The following is an 18,313-nucleotide window of genomic DNA, read 5'->3' on the forward strand; positions in this document are numbered from 1 at the left end:
GTGTAGAATATACAGGTGTAGGGTATATAGGTGTAGGATTTAATGTGTTGGATAACCAGTGCAGGATATACAGGTACAGGATATACCGGTGTAGTTTACAAAGCTGTAGGATATATAGGTGTAGGATATAATGTGTAGGATATATACCAGTGTAGGATATCCAGGTTTAAGATATACAGGTGAAGGATATACTGATGAAGGTTATACAGATGTAGGATATACCTGTATAAGATATCAAGGTGAAGGATATACAGGTGTAATATATTCAGGAGTGGGATACATAGGTGTAGGAAAGTCAAAATAATATACAGATGAATGATATTCAACACAACACATAGGTGTATGATACACAATGTAACACACATACAAATGTATGACTTAACACACTACACAGGTGAATGATATATAGGTGTATGATAATGAACGTATTTGTAGGTGTATGATCTACAACACATCACACAGGTGTATGATACTGAACATTATATACAGGTGTATGATCTACAACACATCACACAGGTGTATGATACTGAACATTATATACAGGTGTATGATCTACAACACATCACACAGGTGTATGATACTGAACATTATATACAGGTATATGATCTACAACAAATCACACAGGTGTATGATACTGAACATTATATACAGGTGTATGATCTACAACACATCACACAGGTGTATGATATACAGATGTACGATATTCAAGATAACACACACATGTGATACACAACACAACACACACATGTGTGATATACAGGTGTATGGCATAAATGTTCACGACATAGAGAGTTGTGGCATATAGGTGTATGACAAACAGACCATGAGCACAGAACTGAAGAGGACAGACAGAGTGGCAAACAGACAGACAGGTGATAAACAGACAGACAGACAGACAGGTGATAAACAGACAGGGTGGTAAACAGACAGACAGACAGGTGATAAACAGACAAGGTGGTAAACAGACAGACAGACAGGTGATAAACAGACAGGGTGATAAACAGACAGACAGGTGATAAACAGACAGGGTGATAAACAGACAGACAGGGTGGTAAACAGACAGATAGACAGGTGATAAACAGACAGGTGATAAACAGACAGGGTGATAAACAGACAGACAGGGTGGTAAACAGACAGACAGACAGGTGATAAACAGACAGACAGACAGGTGATAAACAGACAGACAGGGTGGTAAACAGACAGACAGACAGGTGATAAACAGACAGGGTGGTAAACAGACAGACAGACAGGTGATAAACAGACAGGGTGATAAACAGACAGACAGACAGGTGATAAACAGACAGGGTGGTAAACAGACAGACAGACAGGTGATAAACAGACAGGGTGGTAAACAGACAGACAGACAGGTGATAAACAGACAGGGTGATAAACAGACAGACAGACAGGTGATAAACAGACAGGGTGGTAAACAGACAGACAGACAGGTGATAAACAGACAGGGTGGTAAACAGACAGACAGACAGGTGATAAACAGACAGACAGACAGGTGATAAACAGACAAGGTGGTAAACAGACAGACAGACAGGTGATAAACAGACAGGGTGGTAAACAGACAGACAGACAGGTGATAAACAGACAAGGTGGTAAACAGACAGACAGACAGGTGATAAACAGACAGGGTGGTAAACAGACAGACAGGTGATAAACAGACAGGGTGATAAACAGACAGACAGACAGGTGATAAACAGACAGACAGGTGATAAACAGGGTGATAAACAGACAGACAGGTGATAAACAGAGTGATAAACAGACAGACAGACAGGTGATAAACAGACAGAGTGACAAACAGACAGACAGGTGATAAACAGACAGACTGACCGGTCATGAACAGACAGGGTGATAAACAGACAGACAGGTGATAAACAGACAGGTGATAGACAGGGTGATAAACAGACAGACAGGTGATAAACAGAGTGATAAACAGACAGACAGGTGATAAACAGACAGACAGGTGATAAACAGAGTGATAAACAGACATACAGGGTGATAAACAGGCAGACAGACAGGTGATAAACAGACAGACAGGTGATAAACAGAGTGATAAACAGACAGACAGGGTGATAAACAGGCAGACAGACAGGTGATAAACAGACAAACAGGTGATAAACAGACAGACAGGTGATAAACAGAGCGATAAGCAGACAGACAGACAGGCTTCGGATCCACTCTGTTTACGCATACCCAGATTCAAACACTCGACTGTTGGCCGCCGTTCTTTCTCTGTCTCTGGACCTTGCGATTGGAATGAACTTCCTCTTTCGCTTCGTCAAGTCTCCACACTCAGCTCTTTCAAGTCTGGCCTTAAAACCCACCTCTTCCCAAAATAGCCTCCCTTGCCTGCCCTTCCTTGTCTTTTTGTTTCTACAGTTTTAGAGTTATGCATGCGTGTGAATGACTGGTGCGAAAGCGCTTTGATTTGTATCTGCACAAGATTCAGCGCTATATAAATACCATTATTATTATTATAAACAGACAGACAGGTGATAAACAGACAGGGTGATAAACTGACAGGGTGCTAAAGGGTGATAGACAAGTGATAAACCGACAGACAGACAGGAGATAAACAGACAGACAGGTGATAAACAGACAGGGTGATAAACTGACAGACAGGTGATAACCAGACAGGGTGCTAAAGGGTGATAGACAAGTGATAAACCGACAGACAGACAGGAGATAAACAGACAGACAGGGTCATAAACAGACAGAGTGACAAACAGACAGACTGACCATGTTTCCTTTAGGACCCACAGGGCCTTCTCCTCCTGGCTGACCCTGCACACAGTGACCATGTGTCAGTCACACACACATCATCCTGGCTGACCCTGCACACAGTGACCATGTGTCAGTCACACACACACATCATCCTGGCTGACCCTGCACACACTGAACACTGAACACTTTAATGTCAATAGCTTTACAGCCCTAATGACATGGGGGTTCATAATACAAATAACAACATGCATCAATAGTAATAATATTGATGAAAACCAAAACCAAAACGAAATCAATCAATCTGTGCAACAAAGTGCAGTTCGACCATCCATTCAAAGTAATGGCATGTAGTGAGAAATAAAAACAAAAACATATATAAATGTATAACATAAATATTTTCCATATGAGAGTGACAACACAGATTTCACTTTTCACAATGAGCAACACCTGATACTATTTTATTATTGTGACCCTGCACACAGTGACCATGTGTCAGTCACACACATCATCCTGGCTGACCCTGCACACAGTGACCATGTGTCAGTCACACACACATCATCCTGGCTGACCCTGCACACAGTGACCATGTGTCAGTCACACACACATCATCCTGGCTGACCCTGCACACAGTGACCATGTGTCAGTCACACACACATCATCCTGGCTGACCCTGCACACAGTGACCATGTGTCAGTCACACACACATCATCCTGGCTGACCCTGCACACAGTGACCATGTGTCAGTCACACACACATCATCCTGGCTGACCCTGCACACAGTGACCATGTGTCAGTCACACACACACATCATCCTGGCTGACCCTGCACACAGTGACCATGTGTCAGTCACACACACATCATCCTGGCTGACCCTGCACACAGTGACCATGTGTCAGTCACACACACATCATCCTGGCTGACCCTGCACACAGTGACCATGTGTCAGTCACACACACATCATCCTGGCTGACCCTGCACACAGTGACCATGTGTCAGTCACACACACATCATCCTGGCTGACCCTGCACACAGTGACCATGTGTCAGTCACACACACATCATCCTGGCTGACCCCGCACACAGTGACCATGTGTCAGTCAGGGGTCAACACACACACACACACACCAGCAAATGCCCCACCCCATATCACACACACAGGGGCTTACTCTGTACAAACAGCAGTCATCAGAAACAAGCACAGCATTTCACCCCCCCTCCCCCCCCCCATGACTCACCGGGGGCCCAGCGGGGCCGGATCGTCCTCTGGGTCCTACAACTCCCCGTGGTCCCTGAAACATCATCAGTCATCATACAGTGGACATGTCACACATCATGTCATCATGTAGCTGACATGTCACACATCATGTCATCATACAGTGGACATGTCACACATCATGTCATCATATCATATAGTGGACATGTCACACATCATGTCATCATATAGTGGACATGTCACACATCATGTCATCATACAGTGGACATGTCACACATCATGTCATCATATCATATAGTGGACATGTCACACATCATGTCATCATATAGTGGACATGTCACACATCATGTCATCATACAGTGGACATGTCACACACATCATGTCATCATATAGTGGACATGTCACACATCATGTCATCATACAGTGGACATGTCACACATCATGTCATCATACAGTGGACATGTCACACATCATGTCATCATGTCATATAGTGGACATGTCACACATCATGTCATCATGCAGTGGACATGTCACACATCATGTCATCATGTCATACAGTGGACATGTCACACATCATGTCATCATATAGCTGACATGTCACACATCATGTCATCATACAGTGGACATGCCACACATCATGTCATCATATAGTGGACATGTCACACATCATGTCATCATACAGTGGACATGTCACACATCATGTCATCATATAGTGGACATGTCACACATCATGTCATCATATAGTGGACATGTCACACATCATGTCATCATACAGTGGACATGTCACACATAATGTCATCATACAGTGGACATGTCACACATCATGTCATCATGTCATATAGTGGACATGTCAAACATCATGTCATCATACAGTGGACATGTCAAACATCATGTCATCATATAGTGGACATATTACACATCATGTCATCATATAGTGGACATGTCACACATCATGTCATATAGTGGACATGTCACATACATCATGTCATCAAATAGTGGACATGTCACATACATCATGTCATCATACAGTGGACATGTCACACATCATGTCATCATATAGTGGACATGTCACACATCATGTCATCATATAGTGGACATGTCACACACATCATGTCATCAAATAGTGGACATGTCACACATGTCATCATATAGTGGACATGTCACACATCATGTCATCATATAGTTGTAGTTGAAATTTCATTTATGTAGTTGAAATTTCATTTATTTTAAAAATAATTCTTTCATCACTGAAAATCACTTTCACATACATTCATCTACACACACTCACACATCCACACAATGACATACACACATGCACACACCACCACTACCCATTCCCACCCAATCCTGCCCTCTCTGTATTCACTCTACACCCACCACACTTCCCCCCACACACACCATCACCCCACTTCCCCCCACACCCACCATCACCCCACTTCCCCCCCCACACACCCACCATCACCCCACTTCCCCCCATACACACCCACCATCACCCCACTTCCCCCCCCACACACACACCATCACCCCACTTCCCCCCCCACACACCCACCATCACCCCACTTCCCCCCCCACACACACACCATCACTCCACTTCCCCCCATACACACCCACCATCACCCCACTTCCCCCCATACACAGACACACATCATCCTGGCCAACCCCACCCCAATTCCCTCCCCCACAAACACCCCCACACGCTGTCCGCAACCACCTCCCCCACAAACACACACCTACCCCCCACTCTGCCCCCACTCCCCTCTCCACCAAACACCCCCACCACCACCACCACACACCCAAACTCCCCACCTCACCCCCCTCCCCACCAAACACCCCCACCACCACCACCACACACCCAAACTCCCCACCCCTCCCCACCAAACACCCCCACCACCACCACCACACACCCAAACTCCCCACCTCACCTCCCTCCCCACCAAACACCCCCACCACCACCACCACACACCCAAACTCCCCACCTCACCCCCCTCCCCACCAAACACCCCCACCACCACACACCCAAACTCCCCACCCCTCCCCACCAAACACCCCCACGACCACACACCCAAACTCCCCACCTCACCTCCCTCCCCACCAAACACCCCCACCACCACACACCCAAACTCCCCACCTCACCCCCCTCCCCACCAAACACCCCCACCACCACACACCCAAACTCCCCACCCCTCCCCACCAAACACTCCCACCACCACCACCACACACCCAAACTCCCCACCTCACCTCCCTCCCCACCAAACACTCCCACCACCACCACCACACACCCAAACTCCCCACCTCACCTCCCTCCCCACCAAACACTCCCACCACCACCACCACACACCCAAACTCCCCACCTCAACCCTCCCCACCAAACACCCCCACCACCACCACCACACAACCAAACTCCCCACCTCACCCCCTCCCCACCAAACACCCCCACCACCACCACCACACAACCAAACTCCCCCCCTCCCCACCAAACACTCCCACCACCACCACCACACACCCAAACTCCCCACCTCACCTCCCTCCCCACCAAACACTCCCACCACCACCACCACACACCCAAACTCCCCACCTCACCCCCTCCCCACCAAACACCCCCACCACCACCACCACACACCCAAACTCCCCACCTCAACCCCTCCCCACCAAACACCCCCACCACCACCACCACACAACCAAACTCCCCACCTCACCCCCTCCCCACCAAACACCCCCACCACCACCACCACACACCCAAACTCCCCACCTCAACCCCTCCCCACCAAACACCCCCACCACCACCACCACACACCCAAACTCCCCACCTCACCCCCTCCCCACCAAACACCCCCACCACCACCACCACACAACCAAACTCCCCACCCCTCCCCACCAAACACTCCCACCACCACCACCACACACCCAAACTCCCCACCTCCCCCCCCTCCCCACCAAACACCACCACCACCACACACCCAAACTCCCCACCCCTCCCCACCAAACACTCCCACCACCACCACCACACACCCAAACTCCCCACCTCCCCCCCCTCCCCACCAAACACCACCACCACCACACAACCAAACTCCCCCCCCCTCCCCACCAACCCCCCCCCCTCCAACCCCCCCCCCCCCCACACACACACACACACCCACCACCACCACACACGCAAACTTCCCTCCCCACCAAACACCCCCCACCCACCACCCCCACCCCCACCACCACCACCACACACCCAAACTCCCCTCCCCACTCACCATTTCCCCAGGAGGGCCAGGAGCACCAGGGTCACCAGGGTCACCCTGTGGAGAACAATCATGTAAAGATCAATGACAGTAGCACCAGGAACAATGAATAACAACAGTAATAAAAGGAACAATGAACTATTTCAGTGAATGGATGTTCTGATAGTGACTGTCAAATAAAAAGAATAATAACAGTAATAAAAGGAACAATGAACTATTTCAGTGAATGGATGTTCTGATAGTGACTGTCAAATAAAAAGAATAATAACAGTAATAAAAGGAACAATGAACTATTTCAGTGAATGGTTGTTCTGATAGTGACTGTCAAATAAAAAGAATAATAACAGTAATAAAAGGAACAATGAACTATTTCAGTGGAAAATTGTTCTGACAGTCTGTCATTCACATCAGTTGACATCCACATAAACTGACCTCTCTCTGACTTCACTTCAGACCTACCAGTTTCCCTTCACGCAGTTTGGTTCAAGTTGGTTATATTTCCCTTCACGCAGTTTGGTTCAAGTTAGTTATATTTCTCGTTTCCTTTCACACAGTTTGGTTTGGTTCAAGTTGGTTATATTTCTTGTTTCCCTTCACACAGTTTGGTTCAAGTTGGTTATATTTCCCTTCACGCAGTTTGGTTCAAGTTGGTTATATTTCCCTTCATGCAGTTTGGTTCAAGTTGGTTATATTTCTCATTTCCCTTCACACAGTTTGGTTAAGTTGGTTATATTTCTTGTTTCCCTTCACACAGTTTGGTTCAAGTTGGTTATATTTCTTGTTTCCCTTCACACAGTTTGGTTCAAGTTGGTTATATTTCCCTTCACGCAGTTTGGTTCAAGTTGGTTATATTTCCCTTCATGCAGTTTGGTTCAAGTTGGTTATATTTCTCATTTCCCTTCACACAGTTTGGTTAAGTTGGTTATATTTCTTGTTTCCCTTCACACAGTTTGGTTCAAGTTGGTTATATTTCTTGTTTCCCTTCACACAGTTTGGTTCAAGTTGGTTATATTTCTTGTTTCCCTTCACACAGTTTGGTTCAAGATGGTTATATTTCTTGTTTCCCTTCACACAGTTTGGTTCAAGTTGGTTATATTTCTCGTTTCCCTTCACACAGTTTGGTTTGTTGGTTATATTTCTCGTTTCCCTTCACACAGTTTGGTTTGTTGGTTATATTTCTCGTTTCCCTTCACACAGTTTGGTTCAAGTTGGTTATATTTCTCATCAATGAAATCAATCCAGTTCAGTTAATTCACTTCACCAAAGTGGAGTAGCTTACATCTGCTTCATTTCCTTTTTTTCAGTCAACATCAACTCCATGTCGTTCATTTCAGTTGATGTCACTTCATACAGATTATTTCAACTCAATGCAGTACACACACACACACACACACACACACACACACACACACACACACATACACACACACTAAATACACACACATTTCACAAACTGCACATACACTCAACACACACTCACAACACACACACATACACACACACTCACAACACACACACACACACACACTACACACACACACACACACACACTAAATTTCGGTGACTACTCACCGGCTCTCCAGCAGATCCCATCATGCCTGTCTCTCCTGGTGCTCCAGCCACACCCTGACAACATAAACAGCATCAACACATTGTAACATGACAACATCCTGACAACAAGATGTTGTAACATGACAACATCCTGACAACATCAACATGTTGTAACATGACAACATCAACCTGTTGTAACATGACAACATCCTGACAACATGTTGGAACATGACAACACCCAGACAACATCAAGTTGTAACATGACAACAACCTGACAACATGTTGTAACATGACATCCTTACAACATCAACATGTTGTAACATGACAACATCCTGAAAACAACATGTTGTAACATGACAACATCAAGTTGTAACATGACAACACCCTGACAACATGTAACATGACAACATCCTGGCAACATCAACATGTTGTAACATGACAACATCCTCAAAACAACATGTAACATGACAACATCCTGACAACATCAAGTTGTAACATGACAACACCCAGACAACATGTTGTAACATGACAACATCCTGACAACATGTTGTAACACGACAACATCCTGACAACATGTTGTAACATGACAACACCCTGACAACATCCACATGTTGTAACATGACAATACCCTGTAACATAACATCCTGACAAAATCAACCTGTTGTAACATGACAACATCCTGACAACATGTTGTAGCTGTGACAGCATCCTGACAACATCAACATGTTATAACCTGACAACATCCTGACAACAACACAATATGTTGTAACCTGACAACATCAACATCATGTTGTAACATGAGAACATCGTGACAACATTTAACATAACACCCTGACAACATCCACATGTTGTAACCTGACAACATCCTGACAACAACACAACATGCTGTAACCTGACAACATCAACATGTTGTAACCTGACAACATCCTGACAACAACACAACATACTGTAACCTGACAACATCAACATGTTGTAACCTGACAACATCCTGACAACAACACAACATACTGTAACCTGGCAACATCCTGCAACAACACATGTTGTAACCTGACAAAATCCTGACAACAACACATGTTGTAACCTGACAACATCCTGACAACAACACAACATGTTGTAACCTGACAACATCAACATGTTGTAACCTGACAACAACATGTTATAACATGACAACATCCTGACAACAAAATGTTGTACCATGACAACATCCTGACAACAACACTAACATGTTGTAACATGACATCTTGACAACATGTTGTAACATGACAATATCCTGATGACAACAACATGTTGTAACATGACAACACCCTGACAACATCATCATGTTGTAACATGACAACACCCTGACAACAACAACATATTGTAATATGACAACACACTGACAACATCAACATGTTGCAACATGACAACATCAATATGTTGTAACATAACAACACCCTAACAACATCAACATGTAACATGACAACAACCTGACAACATCAACATTCTGTAACATGACAACGCCATGACAACAACATGTTGTAACATGACAACATCCTGACAACATGAACATGATGTAACATGACAACACCCTGACAACATCAGCATGTTGCAACATGACAACATCCTGACAACTCACTCTGACAATGTCAACATGTTGTAACATGACAATACGCTGACAACATCAACATGCTGTAACATGACAACATCCTGACAACAACATTTTGTAACCTGACAACACCCTGACAACATCAACATGTTGTAACATGATAACATCCTGACAACAACATGTAACATGACAACATCCTGACAACAAATGTTGTAACATGACAACACCCTGACAACATCAACATGTTGTAACATGACAACATCCTGACAACATCAACATGTTGTAACATGATAACATCCTGACAACAACATGTTGTAACATGACAACATAATGACAACAACATGCTGTAACATGGTAACATCCTGACAACATGTTGTAACATGACAACATATTGAAACAACATGCTGTAACATGACAACATCTTGACAACAACATGTTGAAAACTGACAACATGAAACTTAGCTTTACACACACGACACAGAAACAAGCCATCTGTGTTCATGGTACATGGTGAAGACGTTTCTTCTGAAGAGATTTGCTGTCAGTCTTCTTCACCGTTTTTCTCTCCTTCTGCCGCTCTTTCTTTTATTTCGTCTTCTTTCTTTCCTTTCCCTTTCTCTTCACTTTAAACTTGTTGAGGAGCCCACTTCCTTCTTGTTCTTTCCCTTTCTCTTCACTTAACTTGTTGAGGAGCCCACTTCCTTCTTGTTCTTTCCCTTTCTCTTCACTTAACTTGTTGAGGAGCCCACTTCCTTCTTGTTCTTTCCCTTCCTCTTCACTTTAAACTTGTTTAGGAGCCCACTTCCTTCTTGTTCTTTCCCTTCCTCTTCACTTTAAACTTGTTTAGGAGCCCACTTCCTTCTTGTTCTTTCCCTTTCTCTTCACTTTAAACTTGTTGAGGAGCCCATTTCCTTCTTGTTCTTTCCCTTTCTCTACACTTTAAACTTGTTGAGGAGCCCACTTCCTTCTTGTTCTTTCCCTTTCTCTTCACTTTAAACTTGTTGAGGAGCCCATTTCCTCCTTGTTCTTTCCCTTTCTCTTCACTTTAAACTTGTTGAGGAGCCTCTTTCCCACTTCCTTCTTGTTCTTTCCCTTTCTCTTCACTTTAAACTTGTTGAGGAGCCCACTTCCTTCTTGTTCTTTCCCTTTCTCTTCACTTTAAACTTGTTTAGGAGCCCACTTCCTTCTTGTTCTTTCCCTTTCTCTTCACTTTAAACTTGTTTAGGAGCCCACTTCCTTCTTGTTCTTTCCCTTTCTCTTCACTTTAAACTTGTTTAGGAGCCTCTTTCCCACCTCCTTCTTGTTCTTTACTTTCCCTTTTTAAAAATTGATAATTTCTTTAATCAACCATTCATTTCTTCCCAATTTTCTTACCTTTTCTTTTTTATTTTATTTTTTATTCTTTGAAAAGTTTCTGTATTAATCAGTGACCCCGGAAACAGCATATGTATATGAACATGAAAAGCAGACAGTACATGCAACCCTTGATCACTAGCATATGCATATGACCAGACAAAGGGATTATGTGTAGTGACCCTGAACTTGGCATATGCTAAACATAAAAACAGACCTTTGTTTGCTGTGTAAGCAAATAATTATGAAAAGGGACAGTACTATACAGCAACCTGGACTTTGTGAAAGCAGATATATGCAAAAAAAAAATTTAAAAAAAATAAAAAGAAGGGGTGGGGGTGGGGGAGGGGATCTAAAAAGGGACAGCACTGTGCAGTGGGGATGTAACAAGGGACAGAACTGTGCACTAAGGATGTAACAAGGGACAGAACTGTGCACTAAGGATGTAACAAGGGACAGTACTGTGCACTGGGGATGTAACAAGGGACAGTACTGTGCACTAAGGATGTAACAAGGGACAGAACTGTGCACTAAGGATGTAACAAGGGACAGCACTGTGCAGTGGGATGTAACAGGGGACAGAACTGTGCACTAAGGATGTAACAAGGGACAGAACTGTGCACTAAGGATGTAACAAGGGACAGAACTGTGCACTAAGGATGTAACAAGGGACAGAACTGTGCACTAAGGATGTAACAAGGGACAGTACTGTGCAGTGGGATGTAACAAGGGACAGAACTGTGCACTAAGGATGTAACAAGGGACAGCACTGTGCACTAAGGATGTAACAAGGGACAGTACTGTGCAGTGGGATGTAACAAGGGACAGAACTGTGCACTAAGGATGTAACAAGGGACAGCACTGTGCACTGGGGATGTAACAAGGGACAGCACTGTGCACTAAGGATGTAACAAGGGACAGTACTGTGCACTAAGGATGTAACAAGGGACAGAACTGTGCACTAAGGATGTAACAAGGGACAGCACTGTGCACTGGGGATGTAACAAGGGACAGCACTGTGCAGTGGGATGTAACAAGGGACAGTACTGTGCACTAAGGATGTAACAAGGGACAGAACTGTGCACTGGGGATGTAACAAGGGACAGTACTGTGCACGAAGGATGTAACAAGGGACAGAACTGTGCACTAAGGATGTAACAAGGGACAGTACTGTGCAGTGGGATGTAACAAGGGACAGAACTGTGCACTAAGGATGTAACAAGGGACAGCACTGTGCACTAAGGATGTAACAAGGGACAGTACTGTGCAGTGGGGATGTAACAAGGGACAGAACTGTGCAGTGGGGATGTAACAAGGGACAGAACTGTGCACTGGGGATGTAACAAGGGACAGTACTGTGCACTAAGGATGTAACAAGGGACAGTACTGTGCACTAAGGATGTAACAAGGGACAGAACTGTGCACTAAGGATGTAACAAGGGATAGTACTGTGCAGTGGGATGTAACAAGGGACAGAACTGTGCACTAAGGATGTAACAAGGGACAGCACTGTGCAGTGGGATGTAACAGGGGACAGAACTGTGCACTAAGGATGTAACAAGGGACAGTACTGTGCAGTGGGATGTAACAAGGGACAGAACTGTGCAGTGGGATGTAACAAGGGACAGAACTGTGCACTAAGGATGTAACAAGGGACAGCACTGTGCAGTGGGATGTAACAAGGGACAGAACTGTGCACTAAGGATGTAACCAGGGACAGCACTGTGCTGTGGGGATGTAACAAGGGACAGTACTGTGCAGTGGGATGTAACAAGGGACAGTACTGTGCAGTGGGATGTAACAAGGGACTGAACTGTGCACTAAGGATGTAACAAGGGACTGAACTGTGCAGTGGGATGTAACAAGGGACAGCACTGTGCACTAAGGATGTAACAAGGGACAGAACTGTGCAGTGGGATGTAACAAGGGACAGTACTGTGCACTAAGGATGTAACAAGGGACAGTACTGTGCACTAAGGATGTAACAAGGGACAGAACTGTGCACTAAGGATGTAACAAGGGACAGCACTGTGCAGTGAGGATGTAACAAGGGACAGTACTTTGCAGTGGGATGTAACAAGGGACAGTACTGTGCAGTGGGATGTAACAAGGGACAGTACTGTGCAGTGGGATGTAACAAGGGACAGCACTGTGCAGTGAGGATGTAACAAGGGACAGTACTGTGCAGTGGGATGTAACAAGGGACAGCACTGTGCACGAAAGATCAGTGAAGTGACTCACCCTGTGTCCCTTATTCCCTGGAAGTCCTGGCATTCCTGGGTACCCTGGTAGACCCTGAAACATTGATGTCACTGTCAGTTACACTGCAATAAACATCGCTGTCAATGTCACTGTCACTGTCAGTTACACTACAATAAACATCGCTGTCAATGTCACTGTCAGTTACACTACAATAAACATCACCTTCACTGTCACTGTCAGTAACACTACAATAAACATCACCTTCACTGTCAGTTACACTACAATAAACATCACCTTCACTGTCAGTAACACTACAATAAACATCACCTTCACTGTCAGTTACACTACAATAAACATCACCTTCACTGTCACTGTCAGTAACACTACAATAAACATCACCTTCACTGTCAGTAACACTACAATAAACATCATCTTCACTGTCAGTAACACTACAATAAACATCACCTTCACTGTCAGTAACACTACAATAAACATCACCTTCACTGTCACTGTCAGTAACATTACAATAAACATCACCTTCACTGTCAAGAACATTGCAATAAACATCACCTTTGCTGTCACTGTCAGTAACATTGCAATAAACATCACCTTCACTGTCAATAACATTACAATAAATATCACCTTTGCTGTCACTGTCAGTAACATTACAATAAACATCACCTTCACTGTCAGTAACATTACAATAAACATCACCTTCACTGTCAGTAACATTACAATAAACATCACCTTCACTGTCACTGTCAGTAACATTACAATAAACATCACCTTCACTGTCAGTAACATTACAATAAACATCACCTTCACTATCAGTAACATTAAAATAAACATCACCTTCACTGTCACTGTCAGTAACATTGCAATAAACATCACCTTCACTGTCAGTAACATTACAATAAACATCACCTTCACTGTCACTGTCAGTAACATTACAATAAACGTCACCTTCACTGTCAGTAACATTACAATAAACATCACCTTCACTGTCACTGTCAGTAACATTACAATAAACGTCACCTTCACTGTCAGTAACATTACAATAAACATCACCTTCACTGTCACTGTCAGTAACATTACAATAAACGTCACCTTCACTGTCACTGTCAGTAATACTACAATAAACATCACCTTCACTGTCAATAACATTACAATAAACATCACCTTCACTGTCAGTAACATTACAATAAACATCACCTTCACTGTCACTGTCAGTAACATTACAATAAACATCACCTTCACTGTCAGTAACATTACAATAAACATCACCTTCACTGTCACTGTCAGTAACATTACAATAAACATCACCTTTGCTGTCACTAACCATTTAACAACATCACTGTCACTGTCACAAACAGTTCCAGCAAACATCCACCACAAGAATATCATAAATAAATATCATAAATAATTGCTATCATAATAACGACAACATTATGAGGATGAATGACATACTACTAAAAGAAACTATCACTACTAATTACATAATCTATTTACAAATTCATAAATTCATAAAAACACTTACACATGCTCATTTATGTGTTTGTTCACTCATTCATTCATTCATATCTTTACTCATTCATCCAATCATTCATTCATATCTTTACTCATTCATCCAATCATTCATTCATATCTTTACTCATTCCACAATGTCTCCCCCCCCCCACTCCCCCTCCCAAAAAATGGCAATAAGTTCAAGTTTACCCTGTCCCCAGGTGGGCCTTGTAGACCTCGATCACCATCGTTGCCAGGACGACCCTGTCAACAGTCATTATCACTTCATTATCATGGCCAGGACGTAGAACATGAATATGGAAATAGAAAGGAGGGTGGGGGTGGGGAGTAGAACATGAACATGGGAAGGCATTGGGGGTGTGTGTTGGTGTTAGAACATGAACATGGAAATGAGTGGGTGTTAGAACATGAACATGGAAATGGAGAGGTGTGGGTGTTAGAACATGAACATGGAAATGAGTGGGTGTTAGAACATGAACATGGAAATGGAAAGGTGTGGGGGTGGGGGTTAGAACATGAGCATGGAGATGGAGAGGTGTGGGTGTTAGAACATGAACATGGAAATGGAGAGGTGTGGGTGTTAGAACATGAGCATGGAGATGGAAAGGTGTGGGGGTGGGTGTTAGAACATGAACATGGAAATGGAAAGGTGTGGGGGTGGGTGTTAGAACATGAACATGGAAATGGAGAGGTGTGGGTGTTAGAACATGAGCATGGAGATGGAAAGGTGTGGGGGTGGGGGTTAGAACATTAACATGGAAATGGAGTGGGAGGGGTAGAAAATGAATATGGAAAGATAGAAGGGTGGTGGTGGGGGGGGGGGGTTGAAACATGAACATGGAAATGTAAATGTTGGCTGTGTGTTAGAACATGGAAATGGGAAGGTGGTGTGGGTGGGGATAGAACGTGAACATGGAGAAATGTGTGTGTGTATGTAGGGGGTGGTCTGGAAATGGAAAGGTGTGGGTGTTTAGAACATGAATGTGGAAATGGAAAGGTGGGGGTATGGGGGTTTAGAACATGAATGTGGAAATGGAAAGGTAGAGGGGGGTGTGGGGGTTTAGAACATGAATGTGGAAATGGAAAGGTGGGGGTGGGGGTTTGAACATGAATGTGGAAATGGAAAGGTAGAGGGGGATGTGGGGGGTTTAGAACATGAATATGGAAATGGAAAGGTTGGGGTATGGGGGTTTAGAACATGAATGTGGAAATGGAAAGGTAGAGGGGTGGGGGTGGGGGTTTAGAACATGAATGTGGAAATGGAAAGGTAGAGGGGGGTGTGGGGGGTTTAGAACATGAATATGGAAATGGAAAGGTTGGGGGGGGGGGGTGGCCAGGGAAAGAGCTGGGTGTGGAGGTCTGGGGAATAGGGATCAGCAAGGAGGAGAGACACACAGAGACAGAGAGAGAGAGACTTGGACTGATGAACAGAGAGACAGACAGTGATACAGAGAGAGAAACGCCATAAAATTAGATGCAAAATATAACAAACAGTCAAAAGAAAAATGCAAAAAAGTAAACAAATGCTTAGATAAACAAACACACAAAGGAAGTAAAAAGAGAACCAGAAGTTCCTAGTCAGAAACCAAACCAAGCCAAAGCAAAGAAAAAAAGAATTGAACCAACTGACCCTTTTGCCCATTGGTCCTGGTGGTCCAGGCAGTCCCATGGGTCCCATAGGGCCCTGCACACAGTTCATTTCTCTCGTCACACACAGTTCATTTCTCTCATCACACACAGTTCATTTCTCTCATCACACAGTTCATTTCTCTCGTCACACACAGTTCATTTCTCTCATCACACAGTTCATTTCTCTCGTCACACAGTTCATTTCTCTCATCACACACAGTTCATTTCTCTCATCACACACAGTTCATTTCTCTCATCACACAGTTCATTTCTCTTGTCACACACAGTTAATTTCTCTCATCACACAGTTCATGTCTCTTGTCATGCACAGTTCATTTCTCCACACAGTTCATTTCTTTCGTCACACAGTTCACTTCTCTCATCACACAGTTCACTTCTCTCATCACACAGTTCACTTCTCTTGACACACACAGTTCATTTCTCTTGTCATACAGTTCATTTCTTTCGTCACACAGTTCATTTCTCTCGTCACACAGTTCACTTCTCCCATCACACAGTTCACTTCTCTCATCACACAGTTCACTCATCACACAGTTCATTTCTCTTGTCACACAGTTCACTTCTCCCATCACACAGTTCACTTCTCTCATCACACAGTTCATTTCTCTTGACACACACAGTTCATTTCTCTTGTCACACATTTCATTTCTCTTGTCACACAGTTCACTTCTCTCATCACACAGTTCATTTCTCTCATCACACAGTTCACTTCTCTCACTCACTTCTCTCATCACACAGTTCATTTCTTTCGTCACACAGTTCACTTCTCTCGTCACACAGTTCATTTCTTTTGTCACACAGTTCACTTCTCTCGTCACACAGTTCATTTCTCTTGTCACACAGTTCACTTCTTTATACACACAGTGCACTTCTCTCTTCACACACAGTGCACTTCTCTCTTCACACACAGTTCATTTCTCTCTTCACACACAGTTCATTTCTTTCATCGCACACACACACACACAGTTCACTTCTCTCTTCACTCAGAGAGTTCATTTCACACACACAGTTCACTTCTCTTCACACACAGTTCATTTCTCTCTTCACACACAGTTCATTCAGTTCATTTCTCTCTTCACACACAGGGACTTCATTTCTCTCTTCACACACAGTTCGCTTCTCTCTTCACATACAGTTCGCTTCTCTCTTCACACACAGTTCGCTTCTCTCTTCACACACAGTTCATTTCTCTCTTCACACACAGTTCATTTCTCTCTTCACACACAGTTCACACAGTTCATTTCTCTCTTCACACACAGTTCATTTCTCTCAT

General features: G+C 44.0%; 1 protein-coding gene across 3 annotated transcripts in view; it reads right to left on the minus strand.

The window, feature by feature from the left end:
* LOC143276145 (uncharacterized) overlaps positions 1-18,313 on the minus strand; it is a 215,760-nt gene that overhangs the window by 113,544 nt on the left and 83,903 nt on the right. For all 3 annotated transcript variants that reach the window (XM_076580561.1, XM_076580563.1, XM_076580562.1), the window contains 7 exons: positions 17,021-17,074; positions 15,580-15,633; positions 13,903-13,956; positions 8,745-8,798; positions 7,185-7,229; positions 3,968-4,021; positions 2,749-2,793 (listed from right to left, as the gene is read on the minus strand). In XM_076580561.1, the coding sequence (XP_076436676.1) occupies positions 2,749-2,793; positions 3,968-4,021; positions 7,185-7,229; positions 8,745-8,798; positions 13,903-13,956; positions 15,580-15,633; positions 17,021-17,074 (360 nt within the window). The remainder of the gene's footprint in view (positions 1-2,748; positions 2,794-3,967; positions 4,022-7,184; positions 7,230-8,744; positions 8,799-13,902; positions 13,957-15,579; positions 15,634-17,020; positions 17,075-18,313) is intronic.

This window comes from Babylonia areolata, chromosome 31 (assembly GCF_041734735.1).
Source record: "Babylonia areolata isolate BAREFJ2019XMU chromosome 31, ASM4173473v1, whole genome shotgun sequence".
Lineage (NCBI taxonomy): Eukaryota > Metazoa > Mollusca > Gastropoda > Neogastropoda > Buccinidae > Babylonia > Babylonia areolata.